The sequence below is a fragment of the Engraulis encrasicolus genome, chromosome 6 (assembly GCF_034702125.1).
Source record: "Engraulis encrasicolus isolate BLACKSEA-1 chromosome 6, IST_EnEncr_1.0, whole genome shotgun sequence".
NCBI classification, from domain to species: Eukaryota; Metazoa; Chordata; class Actinopteri; order Clupeiformes; family Engraulidae; genus Engraulis; species Engraulis encrasicolus.
In genome coordinates this window covers 4,416,541-4,434,766 of record NC_085862.1, presented here as the reverse complement: position 1 = coordinate 4,434,766, position 18,226 = coordinate 4,416,541, and the positions used below count along the sequence as shown (strand labels likewise).

Genomic DNA, 18,226 nt, shown 5'->3' with positions numbered 1-18,226 from the left:
TTTTCCTTTTTTGGAGACTGTACAATTCATCCTAGTTTGTGGTTTTGGTTGAGTAGTTGAGATTTATTCCAGAAACATTTATATTTCTTCATGTTTTCCTTGCCGTGTTTCTAATGCCACCATGACTGGCATATTGCCATGCACATTGCCATATTGCCATGTTTTTTTGTGTGGGGTGCATACAGGCTTTCTGATGTGGGGCGAGGACTTCTATTAGATGATTAACTTCTTAACTTAACCTGGTTTACTACTGAACCAGCTTTGTAGTATAGGCCAAAGACTGGCCATGCATATTGCCATGTTGTTGTTAGTGGTGTGTAAACAGACTGCCTGATCTGGACCCCATTTCTCGTAAGCATCGTTGCCAACCAGTTAGCAACTTACTAGGTTTCCAATGGGAAACTGCATTGCAACCAAGTAAGTTGCTAACTTGGTTAGCTATGATGTTGTTGAGAAACGCCCCCCTGATCTGGCAGGTGTCCCAGTTTGCCTCCCACTCACCAGGTCCATGTTGTCGGTCCACTGGAAGTCCTGCTCCACTGTGCGGTCATTCAGGCCAATCCAGGTGTTGTCATGACTCAGCCCTGCAAAGGAAAACCAGTCAAAGTCAACAGAACATAAACAAACAAACAAACAAACAAACAAACAAACAAGCAAACAAACAAACAAACAAACAAACAAACACACAAACAAACAGACGGTATGATTGCTGATGCTTTTAGACCAAAGACAAGGTGCAGCAAACATACACAGGGACAAAATACACAGCAAACATATGTAGGCTACATACACAGGGACAACATATAAAGCAAACATACTGTAGGCTACGTACAGGGAAGCTGGCAGTGTGGGGACAAAGGGGTCAATTGTCTTGGGCCCAGGGAGAGAGAGGCCCCAGAATTGGCCCCAGAATTGGCCCCAGGATTAGGTTTCAAATAGCCCCAGAAATGACTTTCAGATGCTTTTGTCTGGGGATCCAGCCAAAGCTGTCGGCTGCCCTGAGCATATCCTCCATCTAAACCTAAACCCAGCGCTCTGTTCCTCTGCTGAGTTAAAAGTTCCCCATGTGTCAGCACTCTTGTGGTGTCCAAGCGTTTGGCTGATTCGCCTCTCAGTGCCAACAACAGCACCAACACCAGTGCCAACTCCTGCCATGTCACCCCAACATCTCTCCCTGCCAAGCTGCCAGACACATCATCTTCCTCTCCTCTCCCCGTAGCAGTAATACATTCATGAGATTTTTTGGGGTGCAGTGTAATGGAATTTCAATCATCATGTTACTGATTAAGATCATTATGAGGCCCATTAATCTTCTTAATGGCTATGGTGGTGCACCCCCCTCCTCCCCACTCCCCTCCTCCTCCTCTCCTCATCCCAACTCCACACCACCCCACTCTACTGTATCTTAGTGAAGTGGTGGGAGGAGGGACTGTCCAATTTTCAAGGCAATTAAACCCAGATCTTTTTTTTCTTGGAGAGGGGTAAGAAAGACTGGAGTATGAATTGTGCTGCCAGTAGATGATAGTAAGTTGGCTAAGAGTTGGGAATGCATAGCCCTGCCATGCACCCCATGGTCCTGTCACCCTGTCAACCTGCCACTGCAACACCGCCTTATAGCTGGAGAGAGATGGATTGAGCCACGGGCGGGCGTGAACGAGCGACTTAGACGACACTAATGCTGTTATCAATGCCAGGCGAAGGGGGAAAAGTTTGGGCCACCGCCCGATGTGCGACTGAACTGAAGCAAGAAGAAGTAGAAGTTTGAATGCTTGAGAAAATAATGTTCTATTCTAGAACTAAAATTCAAACTCTGCCCACCCAATGCAAAGGAGTGTGCTGAAGTTTGGTCTGACTCTACTGTAGACTCAATCATTTTTTTTTGTCACAGTACCAAACAGCTTAGAGGGCTTTATTATTATGGCCGTGGATCCTGGAACATTTCTGAAAACCTTGAATTGCACTCAGATGTTGCATTCACAAAAGAAAAAAGTATTTTGTCCTCCCCATTCCTGACATTGTGTGTCTGCAGGGATGCTGGAGGGCATAAGGTTTGATCTCTTGAAAATGGCTGAGAGCAATACTGTGTACTGTACTGTATATATTGAATGCAGCAGAAGGTTAGTAGAAGACAGTCTCCACAGTTTCAAAGTTTACAGAAAGTACAGTATCTGCCCACCAGGAAATACGTGTGTGCTTATGGAGAGAATCCAAGGTCTTTACACACAGAGAGAAAAAAGTGAAAGATTCAGTCTACTCCAGCAGCAGACTAGAATACAATACATGGCCTTGATGTGCGACTCTGCAACCAAGCTCTGCTCTGTGTGGACTGTTGCTACTCTGAAATATGCTCAGCCCGGAAACGCACTGTTTGCCCACTATGCATATTTACACTACGGCACAGCGGACATCCTTATCGCAAGATGCTGCCTCGGCTGTTTTCTCCGTCTCCCATTGTGTCTGTACAAATGTAACATAAGTGGAGGCTATCTTTAGACTACACACAGACGCTTTGGAAGAAAATCTGTCTGCGATCTGCAGCCACAACAACCAGAGGTGATATTACTGTACACTGACGTGCTCCCCTGGGTGAGACACCCCCCCCCCCAGGAGACAAACTGTTGATCGCACGTCCGCACCACACCCTCGAACTCAGGAAGGCGCGGTCATGCTGCCCTCCAGTTGACTGCCAGGTGGGCCCGTCCCCACGATGACAATGCACCTCATGCAACTTTCTTTATACACACAGATGGTTAGTAAGGCCTAGTGGTAGTGGTTAGTAGTGTGCCTGCATCTCACCATTGATAAAGTTCTGCTCCTCCATAGTATATGCTGTATATTTTATAGTAATATGTGACCGACCGTGGAAAAACCACTCTCAAGTAGGCCCTGGAGCATATTGAGTTAGTTATATATTCCAAAAGTAGAGATTCTAAGCTTTACCATGAAGCCTCACACATGGGAATCTGGTAATATTTGAATATTTGAATAAGTTGTGGCCATTTTAATATGTTCACTTGTAAAAGTAAAAAACAGAGAACTCAGCCCTGAAAGTTTCTGTCCAACCCACACCTGCATACTGTATAGCCCTCCCCCTACATGACCTAGCCCTCCCCCTGCTAAGTCCTCCCTCTACATGACATCATGCTAAACCCTCCCACCTACCATTCAAGCTGTCACAGGCTGTCAGACTGATAGTCACTGACAGGCCAGAATTGCAGAAACTTTCTTTATACACACAGATGGTTAGTAAGGCCTAGTGGTTAGTAGTGTTCTGTAAACAAGACTGCAGGCTTCTGAAGGGAGCTAGAGAACTCGTCTTTTTCCCCTTATGTTCTATTTAATGTACTTCCTTTGGATAACATGACAGTTCAAGGTAATATGACTAAAACAAGTTGCAGACATATACTTTAGTAATATACAAATGTACGATTATTTTAGGGCTTACCATTGACAAAGTTCTGCTCGTCCAGGGAGCGGATGCTGGCCAGGTGTCCGTTGTGCTCTCTGCAGTCCTTCTCCGCTTCCTCCCAGGTGTGGCGCTGGGTGAAGTACCTGTAGCAGTGGCCGTGGAACTTACGCCAGTTGTGATCGCAGCCCTCCGTGTCTGAGAGGAGAGGAGAGGAGAGGAGAGGAGAGGAGAGGAGAGGAGAGGAGAGGAAAGGAGAGGAGAGGAGAGGAGAACTGGCATTTTAGCTTATTAGTTTAGTTTAATTTAATGTAATGATTATTTGACAGGGACAGTGCACAACATAAAATTAAGCCAGATTCCACAAGGCTAATTTTCATAGTCCCTGGACAGGAATTGATGTTACAGTCAGATGATTATAATTAATATTATTATATGGTGTGACGTCATCGGTCGAATGCTCCATTCATTTCAACGGGGCTCCCCAACGTTCGCACGTCTGTTATTTTTCGATAACGGACGGGTTGGTCTATAACAGACCGCTGTCAATGGCAACAAGACTTTTCACTGCTAAAGCGACTTTTCAACAAGACTCTAATCAGCTGCTGTGATAGACAACACCTGTTGTCCTGGCTACCTAGCTGTTGCCTAGCGGTGTTCCACAACGGCACTGTTTTGTTTTGCGCAGCAACAATCTTAACATTAAATAGGCCTAAAGAAATGTCCCCGCCATGTGTGAATCATTTAAGTAGGCAATATCCATATAATAAGCGGGTTAACTTTCGGCGAGTCGGTCGCTTTGTGGAATAGCAGCACTTCAGAGAGAACAAGACCCCTCCGCTCCGCGTCGGGGTCTAAAGATTCTCTCTGTCGTGCTGCTATTCCGCGGTAGCGACCTTCTCGCGAACGTTAACCCTGACATAACAACTTGCGGAAAGTGGTTCCAATTTATGTTACAGTCCCCATTAATTAGGTGCTAGTGTTGCCAGCTGTCCCGGTTTTAGCTGATTGTCCCAATTTCATCATAGACACTGAATGAAGGACGCCATTGCTTACTACCAAAAGGTAGCCTGGCCGCGCCAAAAACCCCTACAGCAAAGCTGTGCCCCCGGGAGCAAATTCATTTTGCGGCCACTAGGGGCGTCTAGATTTCTAGGCTAGCCAAAAGGGTCAATTGGGTTAAAAATGTCCAAGGTGGCAAACCTATTAGGTATAGTCTCTCACAAAGTATGCAATAGCATGTAACATTATGTAACACGCACTGTGCCTTCGGGTCAAGTATGTGCATTAGAAACAGATCCCACATTCAAACATACATGAACGTAAATACAGACAAATACATGAAGACAAACCACATAAACTCTCTCCTGTTAATGTAGACACAGTAAATCATTGTATTCCTATCATCTGATGTGGAGTTAAGTATCTTACTGTATCATTAGTATCCATCCAAATCATTGTAAGTGTTCTGTTCTACAAGACTGCCAGACTACAAGACTGTGCCAAGGAAATGTGTGCAAAAAAAAAAGAAAAAACGGGTAAAGGTGACATTGTGCTTTTTATGAGACACAAAGGCTGCCAGTGACAGCTGATACAGAATAATGCCTAGCGAGTTGTTGCTAGCTGATCAGCACACACACTCACATACACACGCACGCACAGACACAGACACACACAGACACACACACACACACACACACACACACACACACACACACACACACACACACACACACACACACACACACACACACACACACACACACACACACACACACACAAGGAGAAAGCGAGCGAGCAAGAGAGAATCTCTCCCTGTCCCTCTCACTTCCTCCCTCTCTCCCCTCTCTGTCACTGTCAGACAGTCCTACCCCCTGCCGCCACCTAGCTCCCTGTATGCTGCTCAGTTTGAACTCCTGCAGCTTGACATGTCTGCGCCTGGTTCATTTCCCTCTCCACCAAACGAACCCGCACCCAACCCCCCTCCACCCCCCCATCTGTAAGACTCAGACTCCCCCTCCAGACGCACCCCCCCCCTCCACCGCCCCCACGCCCCCCATCTGTAAGACTCAGACTCCCCCTCCTAATCCACTGAAGCGAACATCACGAGGAAAAAAGGCTTAGCCGCCCCGAAAGAAACCAGCACCTCTAATCTATTCAAATGACAACAATCCGCACAAAATGTCTTCCGGCGCCACGCTAGCTAGCAGGCTAATTAAGCCCTGTCACCCCGCTGTCAGCGCGGCCTCGCGCCAGGCCCACGCGGAGGGGGTAGACGAGAAGGCCGGGTGGTGAAGGGGGTGCAGACTAGAGGTGGTGGCGTGGTGGCGGTCTCCCCTGTCCCAGAACCAGACACAGAGGCAGGGAAGTTACAACAGGGAGCTACTACAAACAGGTCACTTGTCCCGGGCCCAGGGAGCAAGGGGGCCCAGTATTGGGTCCCTATTATTACATTGTATGTATTGGATGGGGTGTCGTTTTAGATGACATTGTCCTGGGCCCAGCTACAGCTGTCAGTGACCCCTGTATAGAGGTGATCTACCCTTCCCTCCTGTCTTGTGCCATGTACTGTAGGGTACACTGTAAAAAATATCACAAGTTTAGCAGCTGCCTCAGAATTCCAAGTTAATTCTAGTCCTTACTGTAAGAAGTGTGAAGCTTTGATTTGCTGATTTGTGTTCAAACAACGCAACTGAACACAACTTACAATAAATACTCCAATTAACTTCTGAGGCAGTTGGTAAACTTATAGTTTCAAGTTAAACCGTGCTGTTGCCATTGCAGTGTATAGCAGAATTAATTAACTATTCACACGTAAGTTATCATGACTTATCACTGATGTCATTTTTTACAGTGTAGTTGGTTGAGGAGGTATCAACACCACCTAGCCCTGATGGCACCTTCTTTAGAAAGCCAGCGAGGGGGCCCTGCTGTGGCCAACCGGTAGGGCACTCGTCTACCATGCGGCTGACCCGGGTTTGATTCCTGGCCCGGGTCCTTTGCCGGCCCTTCCCCGTCTCTCTCCCCCACTCGCTTCCTGTCACCACCTTCACTGTCCTACACTCAAAAAAACGATTCTAGCTGGTTGTAAAATTGACACAGGTGCTGCATGCAGTTTTAACTCAATGTTGTCAGTTTAGTGAAATGAAAATGAAAATATCGTGTTAGATTTACTAGGCAGATAGGCCTAGCCTATTTATAGATTGTGTTATGTTGAAAGAACCCAACGCAGTCAGGCAATTTCTTCAAACTACCCAGAATGCCACGCTCCAGCTTTTCAAATTGCAGGAAGGCGCGAGGACTAAACAGACTAGTTCGCCTGCAAGGTAAGGACATCTCTTCCAATAAATCCTCAAACATGCTCTAATGTGTAATGTGTTAATATCACAAGCTTATTTTGCTGCTGCACATGATATGTTCAAAGGTTGATGTTATTGATTTGCCAACATTGTTGGGTAGTCGGGCAACATGCTGGATGTAGCTTTACTAGCATGTTCTGGGCAGAAACACGGTGTCCACCTTCTTCTTGCAAAGTGTAGGACGATAAGTTAAACAATATTTTAGGTTGTTTTTTTTGCTTATAGCCGCCGAGCTGGTGTTTAATGCCCTGTATTTCATGTCAAACGTGTCGACTGTCACTGCGCATTGTTTGCTAGCGAGCTAATTTATTGGATGCCTGCCACCAATTCCCTTTGAATTCAGAGGGAAATGATAGCCTAACTCTGAAGCAAAAAGCTTGGTGTGCCATTCCTCCGGTGAATTTATGTCATATCATCTCGGCAGGGCATTTGTTTACTAGGCAAAGCGTAACAAATTGTGATTTTAAGGAGAGATTCACACTAGAGTGTGGCTGGACGAAAGCGAGAAGACTGGGGTCTTTCTGTTTAATTTCGGCCGCCGGTGTCAGCCTTTCACAACGACAGCATTTGGTGTGCGCGACCAGTCCTGTTCAAAATCCCCTCTAGCTAGAGGTAGAGCTCTAGACATCTCGCTGCCGTTCTGCCACGCTCTTGTGTGAATCTGGCCCAAGGAAAAGAAAATCCTAATTACAACTGGTCTACATTGCGTCCTACTATATCATTATGCGCGTGCTCCGATGTGTTTGAGTTTATGAGCAAGCCTTTATGCGTTGCTTTGTGGACAGTGGCTTTGAGGCGCATTTAGGGAAATCAGTGGAGTGCGCTTTGAAACGCACTATGAGGCGAGCCGTCATAAAGTTCGTCAGCTTCAATGAGAGCCATGTTAACCCAATCCACAGTCAGACCAAAAACAGTTCTAAGCGGGTTCTGAATACAGACGTGGCGTGTAGTCAATCCGCCTGGCTAATAAACTGCTGTGCTTTTTTGAACGTTGCACACCTGCGTAAACTGTAAGCTGCAATGAATTAGACGCCAAGTTTAAGCTACTTTATTTATGTATGCTCACTTAACCAAGAAGCCTAAATAAGGCAGTGGCCTGTTAATTAATAATGGGTCATTTCACGTGAAATCAGACACTTTGGGACCCGACCGACCCGGATTTCAATCATACTTGGTGTGCCTTTTCAGTAGCAAGGTAGCACCCCAGAACTGCATTGGTTTGAATCTGACACTAATATTAAGGGAGAAACAGACTAGGAAAGGTTCACATGTGAGGGTAGGACACTATACATTCAGCCTTGAATATATCAGTCAGTGTTAGTCAAAAAAAGATGCCTGTGGTGTTGTTTGAAAGCTCTTTTCTGGCTCTACATATTACACAATCACCTTGGAATACAACTACTCTCAGAATATGAATTATGATAAATTGAAAAATAAAAAATTGAATATCTAAAAAACTCATATTTTAAAATGGCCAGTTCCTTGTCCAAACGTAGCCGGCAATGTCATGAGCAGCACCTAAAATGCTGGTGTTCGGTTTGTTATTCATTTCAGAGAGAATTTGACTCACAAATATGGCATCATACAGACCACTTACTAATAATATGGTAATACCATAGTAGCATCACATGACAAAACAAAAACAAAACAAAAATGGTCAGTGTCCATGGTCCCAGGTTTCAGAAACTAAGGCAGATGTCAATTTATACACACCAAATGATGATATGTGAATGTTTGAACATTCCTTCTCTGTGTACCTGTGCCATCTTCCCTTTACCATACTTTAAAGAGATAATCAATGGCTACACTCTCATTTTGTACTCTACCGGTGCATTTGAAGCAGCAGCTGTGTCTTTTATAGATAATGTATAAGTACGTCCCGTTGCAGTTACAGGTTCCACTACCAGAAGCACATCCTGATGATCCATGACAAGTCTATCTGGTCTGAAGGGAAAAGTGAAGGATGGAGATGGCCCATGAGGATGCAGGAAGTTCAGTTTCACCTCTCCAGTGCTCGGCATACATTCCTCAGCACATGCTAGCCACCAGTTGCCATCATGTACAGCTACAACATACCCTTTGATGCTTGAAAATGTAACACATTCCTTTACTGAGCTCACTCTTTCAACTCTGCCTTCTCTGAATGCTGAAAATGGCCTAACTTCCACTGTGTCCATTGACAATGGGCAGAAGCTGTGTAGTTTTTGAGTACCTGGAATAGTTCTTGCAGATTCAAACCTTTTCAACAGGTTCTCAGCTTCATGATGGTACATCTCTGTTGTGGCAAACTGGCAATGGATGTTCTATTTACTCTCAATGGGTGGTACTCATAGTATGACAAAAATGCTTAGGGGGTACTCAAGACGAAAAAGGTTGGGAGACACTGATGTAATGCATGCCCAGATCATGTACGCCCAGAGCAAAGTCACAGGCAGTGTGCTTCTCTTGCATTCACAGACTACCCATGTTTTTTTAAAGAGATATAATGCTTTGCATATCTATTTGTGTAGAGTTAATCACCAAGACAATTTCCAGAAGTTGTATCCAGGTGTCAATTGTGTCCTTGTTCTGGTGTTGTTATTTTCAAACAGAGATGGCTCTTGCTCACTGGCAGTGACTTGGGTCATACGAGACGGCATCAGAGCTCGGGTGACATCTCTCGCTCGGGTGAAATCTCTCCTGGAAGATTTCAAGGTATGAAATGTTTTCCTGGGCTGCATCTTCCAATAGATTACTCTTTATATACGGGCAGTCATGGGTGAGCGGTTAGGGCGTCAGACTTGCATCCCAGAGGTTGCCGGTTCGACTCCCGACCCGCCAGGTTGGTGGGGGGAGTAATCAACCAGTGCTTTCCCCCATCCTCCTCCATGACTGAGGTACCCTGAGCATGGTACCGTCCCACCGCACTGCTCCCCATGGGGCGCCACTGAGGGCTGCCCCCTTGCACGGGTGAGGCATAAATGGAATTTCGTTGTGTGCAGTGTTCACTTGTGTGCTGTGAAGTGCTGTGCCACAATGACAATGGGAGTTGGAGTTTCCCAATGGGCTTTCACTTTTTCGCTTTCACTATATTGGTATGTAATGATGTCCTTACCACCAACAAATTCTCTTAAGCATCAATGTGGTCTATAATTCGTCCTGCGACTCCTCAATGCGAGCTCCCATTGATATTGAAGCAATAACTGCTCCGATTATTTTTTTTGACTGGGACTCTGTAGCAAGATTCCATTTCTCCAGACCTCTGTGTGCTGGAGCTCCACCAGGGGGCTAGAGCCACACACACACACACACACACACACACACACACACACACACACACACACACACACACACACACACACACACACACACACACACACACACACACACACACACACACACACACACACACACACACACACACACAGAGGTCTGTTGAGAACCAGGCGTGTTTTACTGGGCTGGATCTTCCAATAGTTTAACCTTCATATGGGCATTTGCCAGGCTGTTACCATCTGCCCCTCATTTAGTTTCAGATCGTTTCTACTACTTAAAGGGGTGTAAGAGATTATCACTCTTTTGTTTGGACTTTCATATGTAATTTTTTGTGTGTCCTGAAAATAGACAAATAAGCTACATACTGTACATGTTGTATTTGTGTTTTATGATTTTATAGGTGTGTGCAGAGTTCTGAAGAATAAAAGTCAACAGTCAAGTTCTTCTCCATATTCTCCAAATCTGACGGAGGCGTTCCATCAGGAAAGGGGGAATGGTTGGTCGATGCCTCCAGAATAATGATACCCATGACCCAGGTATTATGTACAAAGAGAATGTTAATTTGAATCTTGATGCCTACAATTTTGCTGATTTGTTGACAATCGAGATGTATAAACATTAAGTCAGAATAACTTGTGTTAAATCGTCTAACTTTTCACCTGGTGTATTTGGTAAAGTGGTAGCATGTTTGAAATGGATGGTTAAGAAGGTAAAATATGTCATGGACATCAGTTAAATATTTACATGTGTATCTGTCGAATTACTTTGTTTCAGGCACAACATGCTGACAGGGAATCGGCTATGGCAGAAAGCATCCATGCCATCTACGTGATCCGCCATGAAGGTTCAGAAGCTACTGACAGTCCTGAGGACATCGGAATCATTTTCAAAGGGGTGACTGCATTTGGCTGCTTGCCAAACATCCTACCCAGGCTCCGCCCTCGCAGTGAAGCAACACCTTTAGCTCTGCTACACACACTCAGGAAAACTTTGTTCAGGTACTTTCAGGTTCCCTCCACAGCAGGAAACTCCACCCACTTTGTCGGGAAGCAATCAACTTTCAGCATCACCAACCGTCCTGGCTACAGGCGTGTTCAAGGAAGTGACAAGGTTTGAGCAGAGACGCTCGATTGGGACTAAGAAAATGTTTGGTTTGAACTTTGGCTCAGCCTGTTCGGCCCTCGACCAAATCATGAGAGTTGGGTCAACCATGCCGTTTGAGAATGTTGTTAGGCTCTTGGTCAGACCAAGTCTTGAAGAGATTTGTAAGTCATGATAACCAGGTTACAAATATTCACTTACAGTGGCCATATTTCTTGCCCTTGTTTACGCACTGAACTTGTTAGCCTCCTTGAAAGTTGTGTGTGTGTGTGTGTGTGTGTGTGAGTAATAATGCAGAAATAACTAGAAATGCATTCTCACAGAAAATGCTGGAAGCGGGCTTGCCTTTTGGGGCAGAGATGAAACAAAGTACTATTGAGAAAACAAAGCTAAAAGAAATCTTGGAAAAACTCCATCCACCCAGTCAGAAGTTATGCGCCAAACAATTCAGCCATCTTGGATTCAGCCATCTTGAAAGTGTTGTAGCTCTGCTTTTTTGGGGATATACTAAATGACATAGATGGTATTTTAAGTTGGCTAAGGAACACTGCATATGATATAATTTTGAAAATCAACATGGCTTCGAGCGGGATTAGAACTCACAACCTCCATATCTGTAATCCAACCCCTTTGCCATTGATATTAAATGACATACAATACATGATATTTGAAGTTGGCTAAGGAACACTGCATATGATATCATTTTGAAAATCAACATGGCTTCGACTGGGGTTCGAACCTCCAACCCCCATATCCCTAATTCAGCACATTTGCCATTCATACTAAATGACATACATGGCATTTTAAGTTGGTCAAGGAACACTGCATATGATATCATTTTGAAAGTCAACATGGCTTTGACTGGGATTCGAACCCCCAACCTCCATATCTGTAATCCAACACATTTGCCATGCATACTAAATGACATACATGGCATTTTAAGTTGGCCAAGGAACACTGCATATGATGTAATTTTGAAAATCAACATGGCTTTGACTGGGTTTCGAACCCCCAACCTCAATATCTGTAATTCAGCACATTTGCCATCCATACTAAATGATATACATGGCATTTTAAGTCGGCCAAGGAACGCTGCATATGATATAATTTAGAAAATCAACATGGCTTCGGGTGGGTTTCGAACCCTCAACCTCCATATCTCTAATGCAGCAGCATGCATTACCACTAAGCCAAGCAGCTAATTGTCATGCATAGTCCAGCAAGACTATATTACATTGCATTGCAGAGCTGAACAATAGACTTCTAGAATGCTTGCTCGCACCTGCTCGTTAAGAATGGAATCTTGAGACAGTGACAGTTGAAATGGAATCCTTCACTGGCTGCACCTGTTGTGATTGACTGAAAGACAGTTAGTATTGAGCTCTAAACTGGGGAGAAAATGAGAATGAGTTTTTTGTCTTTACAACATCGAAAGGGTTCAGGCACAAATGGACCTCCGCGTGGGACATGCGCTGATCTCTTGAAAAATTCACTTTTCGAAAGAATGGGATTCTCCATAGAGCCAGGCCTGTTTTTTTTACAAACCTGCCATTTAAAAAGTATTGGGAGTTGGGAGATGAAACTTTCACAATTTGGAGACATCCCATAGAGCTCGCTAACAACGCGCCAACTAAACTTCTAGGTGAAAGTGTTGATGTTTTATGACCGAAAAAGCCTCCTACACTCTAATCTCTAGAGTGGCGGAACTGTCGTTCATGAAGGTTCCACCATAGTTTTCAATGGAGACCCAGGCTTTAACAAAATCGCCAAAAACGGGAAAACGACAAGAGACACGGAGAAGCCTATAACGATACGCGATCTCCAAGCCGAGCCGGTCGTTTTAGTGTTTGAACGGTGTCTCTATCTCGAAAGGCCTAGGAGGAGATCCATTTTCTATTTTTACTGCCCCTGCACAAGACCAAGCTATAATAAACTAGAAATGCATTCTCACAGAAAATGCTGGAAGCGGGCTTGCCTTTTGGGGCAGAGATAAAACAAAGTACTATTGAGAAAACAAAGCTAAAAGAAATCTTGGAAAAACTCCATCCACCCAGTCAGAAGTTATGGGCCAAACAATTCAGCCATCTTGGATTCAGCCATCTTGAAAGTGTTGTAGCTCTGCGTTTTGGGGATATACTAAATGACATACATGGTATTTTAAGTTGGCTAAGGAACACTGCATATGATATAATTTTGAAAATCAACATGGCTTCGAGCGGGATTAGAACTCACAACCTCCATATCTGTAATCCAACCCCTTTGCCATTGATATTAAATGACATACAATACATGATATTTGAAGTTGGCTAAGGAACACTGCATATGATATCATTTTGAAAATCAACATGGCTTCGACTGGGGTTCGAACCTCCAACCCCCATATCCCTAATTCAGCACATTTTCCATTCATACTAAATGACATACATGGCATTTTAAGTTGGCCAAGGAACACTGCATATGATATAATTTTGAAAGTCAACATGGCTTTGACTGGGATTCGAACCCCCAACCTCCATATCTGTAATCCAGCACATTTGCCATGCATACTAAATGACATACATGGCATTTTAAGTTGGCCAAGGAACACTGCATATGATGTAATTTTGAAAATCAACATGGCTTCGACTGGGGTTCGAACCTCCAACCCCCATATCCCTAATTCAGCACATTTTCCATTCATACTAAATGACATACATGGCATTTTAAGTTGGCCAAGGAACACTGCATATGATATAATTTTGAAAGTCAACATGGCTTTGACTGGGATTCGAACCCCCAACCTCCATATCTGTAATCCAGCACATTTGCCATGCATACTAAATGACATACATGGCATTTTAAGTTGGCCAAGGAACACTGCATATGATGTAATTTTGAAAATCAACATGGCTTTGACTGGGTTTTGAACCCCCAACCTCAATATCTGTAATTCAGCACATTTGCCATCCATACTAAATGATATACATGGCATTTTAAGTCGGCCAAGGAACGCTGCATATGATATAATTTAGAAAATCAACATGGCTTTGACTGGGATTCGAACCCCCAACCTCCATATCTGTAATCCAGCACATTTGCCATGCATACTAAATGACATACATGGCATTTTAAGTTGGCCAAGGAACACTGCATATGATATAATTTTGAAAATCAACATGGCTTTGACTGGGTTTCGAACCCCCAACTTCAATATCTGTAAGTCAGCACATTTGCCATCCATACTAAATGATATACATGGCATTTTAAGTCGGCCAAGGAACGCTGCATATGATATAATTTAGAAAATCAACATGGCTTTGGATGGGATTCGAACCCTCAACCTCCATATCTCTAATGCAGTGGCATGCATTACCACTAAGCCAAGCAGCTAGCTGTCATACACAGTCCAGCAAGACTATATTAGATTGCATTGAAGAGCTGAACAATAGCCTTCTAGAATGGCTGCTCGCACCTGCTCGTTAAGAATAGAATCTTGAGACAGTGGCAGTTAAGATGGAATCCTTCATTGGGAGCACCTGTTCTGATACTAACTGACAGTTAGTATTGAGCCTTTAACAGGGGAGAAAATGAGAATGAGTTTTTTGTCTTTACAACATCGTTGTAAAAAAACTAAAAGGAGTTGGCACGTGTCCTTTTCACAGATCGGAGTCATGCTTGTGATCTCTCTAACAGTCTTTGAATGAAGTTTATAGGTGAAAGGGTTCAGGCACAAATGGACCTCCGTGTGGGACATGCGCTGATCTCTTGAAAAATGCACTTTTCGAAAGAATGGGATTCTCCATAGAGCCAGGCCTGTTTTTTTTACAAACCTGCCATTTAAAAAGTATTGGGAGTTGGGAGATGAAACTTTCACAATTTGGAGACATCCCATAGAGCTCGCTAACAACGCGTCAAATAAACTTCTAGGTGAAAGTGTTGATGTTTTATGACCGAAAAAGCCTCCTACACTCTAATCTCTAGAGTGGCGGAACTTTGGTTCATGAAGGTTCCACCATAGTTTTCAATGGAGACCCAGGCTTTAACAAAATCGCCAAAAACGGGAAAACGACAAGAGACACGGAGAAGCCTATAACGAGACGCGATCTCCAAGCCGAGCCGGTCGTTTTAGTGTTTGAACGGTGTCTCTATCTCGAAAGGCCTAGGAGGAGATCCATTTTCTATTTTGCTGCTGCCCTGCACAAGAACGATAATAAGAAACAGGACTTAGAGATTACTATAATCGGGCCTTGCTCTGCAAGAGCTCTGCTCTTGCTCCGCAAGCCCGCTTAATAAATAAAGAAACAGGACTTAGAGATTACTATAAACGGGCCTTGCTCTGCAAGGGCCATGCTCTGCATGGTCCTTGCTCCGCAAGCCCGCTTAATAATAACAATTGACTAGAAGTACAAATACACATTTCTACATTATTACTCACACACAGCTTTTGGTAAAACATTACTGAAATGGCCAAACACTTTTATGCATTTTTTAATAAAGAGTCATTGCATTGAGCAGATCATTGAGAGGCTCTGATGTCCACTACACTATTCTTAACTTGCGTGCGTGTGTGTGAAAATATAGTACACAGACAAAGGAGAGCCATACCGTACACCTGCATGTGCGCTGCTTTTTCCAGTGTTTGTTTTGGCCTTTAAGAGACACTTGCTCTGTAAACTAGAGGCTCTGAGTAATGATATAGCAATGTGCACTCTCAAATATGACACACTCGAGACAGTCTAGAGAAGGGGTGTCAAACTCAGGCCCGGGGGCCAAATCTGGCCCGCGGAGTCACTTTATTTGGCCCGCGAGATCATTTCAAATGTGTATTACAGTTGACCCTCATACATCATTAATGTACAGTTTACCAAGACTTAAACGTGAAATTTGGTGTTTCTCAGAAGTATGAGCGGGCCCAGGCCAATGACACAGCTCACACTCCTATACAATACAATATGTGCCAGTGTGTGTGAAATTGAACTATGAGTAAGTGCATGGATTTTAGTCCATTAAATAAATAAATCTTGAATTCGGCCCTCGACTTCATTCCATATTTTGATTTTGGCCCTCGGTCAATTTGAGTTTGACACCCCTGGTCTAGAGACACTCCAGACAGTCCACTCCAGACAATGTTTTCACCATGAAACAAAATTGTCTCTCTCTCTCTCTCTCTCTCTCTCTCTCTCTCTCTCTCTCTCTCTCTCTGTCTCTGTCTGTCTCTCTCTCTCTCTCTCTCTCTCTCTCTCTCTCTCTCTCTCTCTCTCTGTCTCTCTCTCTCTCTCTCTCTCTCTCTCTCTCTCTCTCTCTCCTCAAGCACATATACAGCAGTCTATTTTTATTTTATTTTTATTTTTTTGGACTTAACCTGTTAAAAACACAGCGTCAAACTTCAGCTTTTTTCGCACACCTCAGCTGGTAGGTGCGTCGGAGATGGCACCATGGGTCACTCAGCAATAGTTTAAAGAAACTCCCGCACCGGGACCATTTCGCTGTTCTTTAGGGCAGTCATGGGTGAGCGGTTAGGGCGTCAGACTTGCATCCCAGAGGTTGCCGGTTCGACTCCCGACCCGCCAGGTTGGTGGGGGGAGTAATCAACCAGTGCTCTCCCCCATCCTCCTCCATGACTGAGGTACCCTGAGCATGGTACCGTCCCACCGCACTGCTCCCCATGGGGCGCCACTGAGGGCTGTCCCCTTGCACGGGTGAGGCATAAATGCAATTTCGTTGTGTGCAGTGTTCACTTGTGTGCTGTGGAGTGCTGTGTCATAATGACAATGGGAGTTGGAGTTTCCCAATGGGCTTTCTTTCTCTTTCTTTTCTTCTTTCTTTAATAAACTTAAATTTATTAAAGAAAGAACAGCGAAATGGTCAGTGTGCGGGAGTTTCTTTAAACAAAAACACAGCGTTACAAATTTGTTGTTACTAGAATGGCAAGGACAGTCATAGTGCATTACTAAAGGCCCTGTGTTATGTCATCGTAGACAAGTATTATGGTAATTAACCTTTCAATGACTGGTGTGCTACTGGTGGTATGGAATGCATTATTGGCCTACAACACACGTGTACGCTCTTGTATGTAAGTGTTTAAAAGGTTTTTTTTGTTTATTTTTTATTTATTACCCTCAAGACAATTTTGTGTTTTGATTAATGGCCTGGAGAATGTGTTGATTAAAATAAAAAAAACAAATCTTGAACATCTTGGGTTTGTAGTGTTGTTTTCCATAGCTTTTATATCCTTTTCTGTGTAAGCTTAAGTGTAATGCTTTGAAATTACTTAATAAAAACATGGAAAGTATTTCCACATGATTCAATAGCACATATACAACATTATGAGTTCTTGTTGGATCAACTTGAGAGAATTGGGATAATCAAACCAGTATCAAACATGTTGGATGAACATTATAAGATCCTGTTGGATCAACTTCATTGAATCAGTTTTGATACCCTGACTCAGTTATGTTGGATCAACTCAAGAAAGTAAGGTTACATGAACAGAGGGTAATCCTGTTAAATCAACAAAGTTGCCTAATGTTAAAAATAAGAAAGATAATCATGTGGAAATACTTTCCATAAGATTCTTAAGTAAATCCAACAGAATTTTTTTTGAGTGTATCATAAATAAAGTCAAAAAGGGGAGGAGGATTATTCGCTTGCTCTGCTCGCTCGCTTCACAGGGAGCCCATTTTCGTCCAGCAAATCTGAAGCGACACCAATAAATTGAGCAGCCCAAATGGGGCCGTATGGAGGCCTGCTTAACATGCAGACAAGTGTAGGATGAAGCAGGGATTGGAAGCAGCGGAGCAGCAGAGAATTGACAGAGGAAGGGGAGGAGGAGGGAGGTAGAGAGGGAGGGAGGGATGAAGAGAGGGAGGTAGAGGGGGAGGGAGGGAAGGAGGTGGGAGAAAAGTAGGGAGGGAGAGAAGGAGAAAAGGAAGGAGAGAGGGGTGATGGAGGTGGAGAGGGAGGAATGAGGAGAGAGGTAGGGACAAGTGTAGGATGAGACCGGATTGGAAGCAGCGGAGCAGAGGAGAATTGACAGGAGGAGGGAGGACGGAGGAGGAGGGAGGAGGGAGGAAGAGAGGGAGGAGGGAGGGAGGTATAGAGGAAGGGAGGGAGGTAGGAGGAAAGG

The 18,226-nt window shown here is 44.1% G+C and overlaps 1 protein-coding gene across 1 annotated transcript in view; it reads right to left on the bottom strand.

The window, feature by feature from the left end:
- Positions 1 to 18,226, bottom strand: part of LOC134450519 (neurocan core protein-like) — an 84,297-nt gene that overhangs the window by 27,998 nt on the left and 38,073 nt on the right. The window contains exons 4-5 of the mRNA XM_063200358.1: positions 3,446 to 3,604; positions 502 to 584 (exon numbers count right to left, since the gene is read on the bottom strand). Coding sequence (XP_063056428.1) covers positions 502 to 584; positions 3,446 to 3,604 — 242 coding nt within the window. The remainder of the gene's footprint in view (positions 1 to 501; positions 585 to 3,445; positions 3,605 to 18,226) is intronic.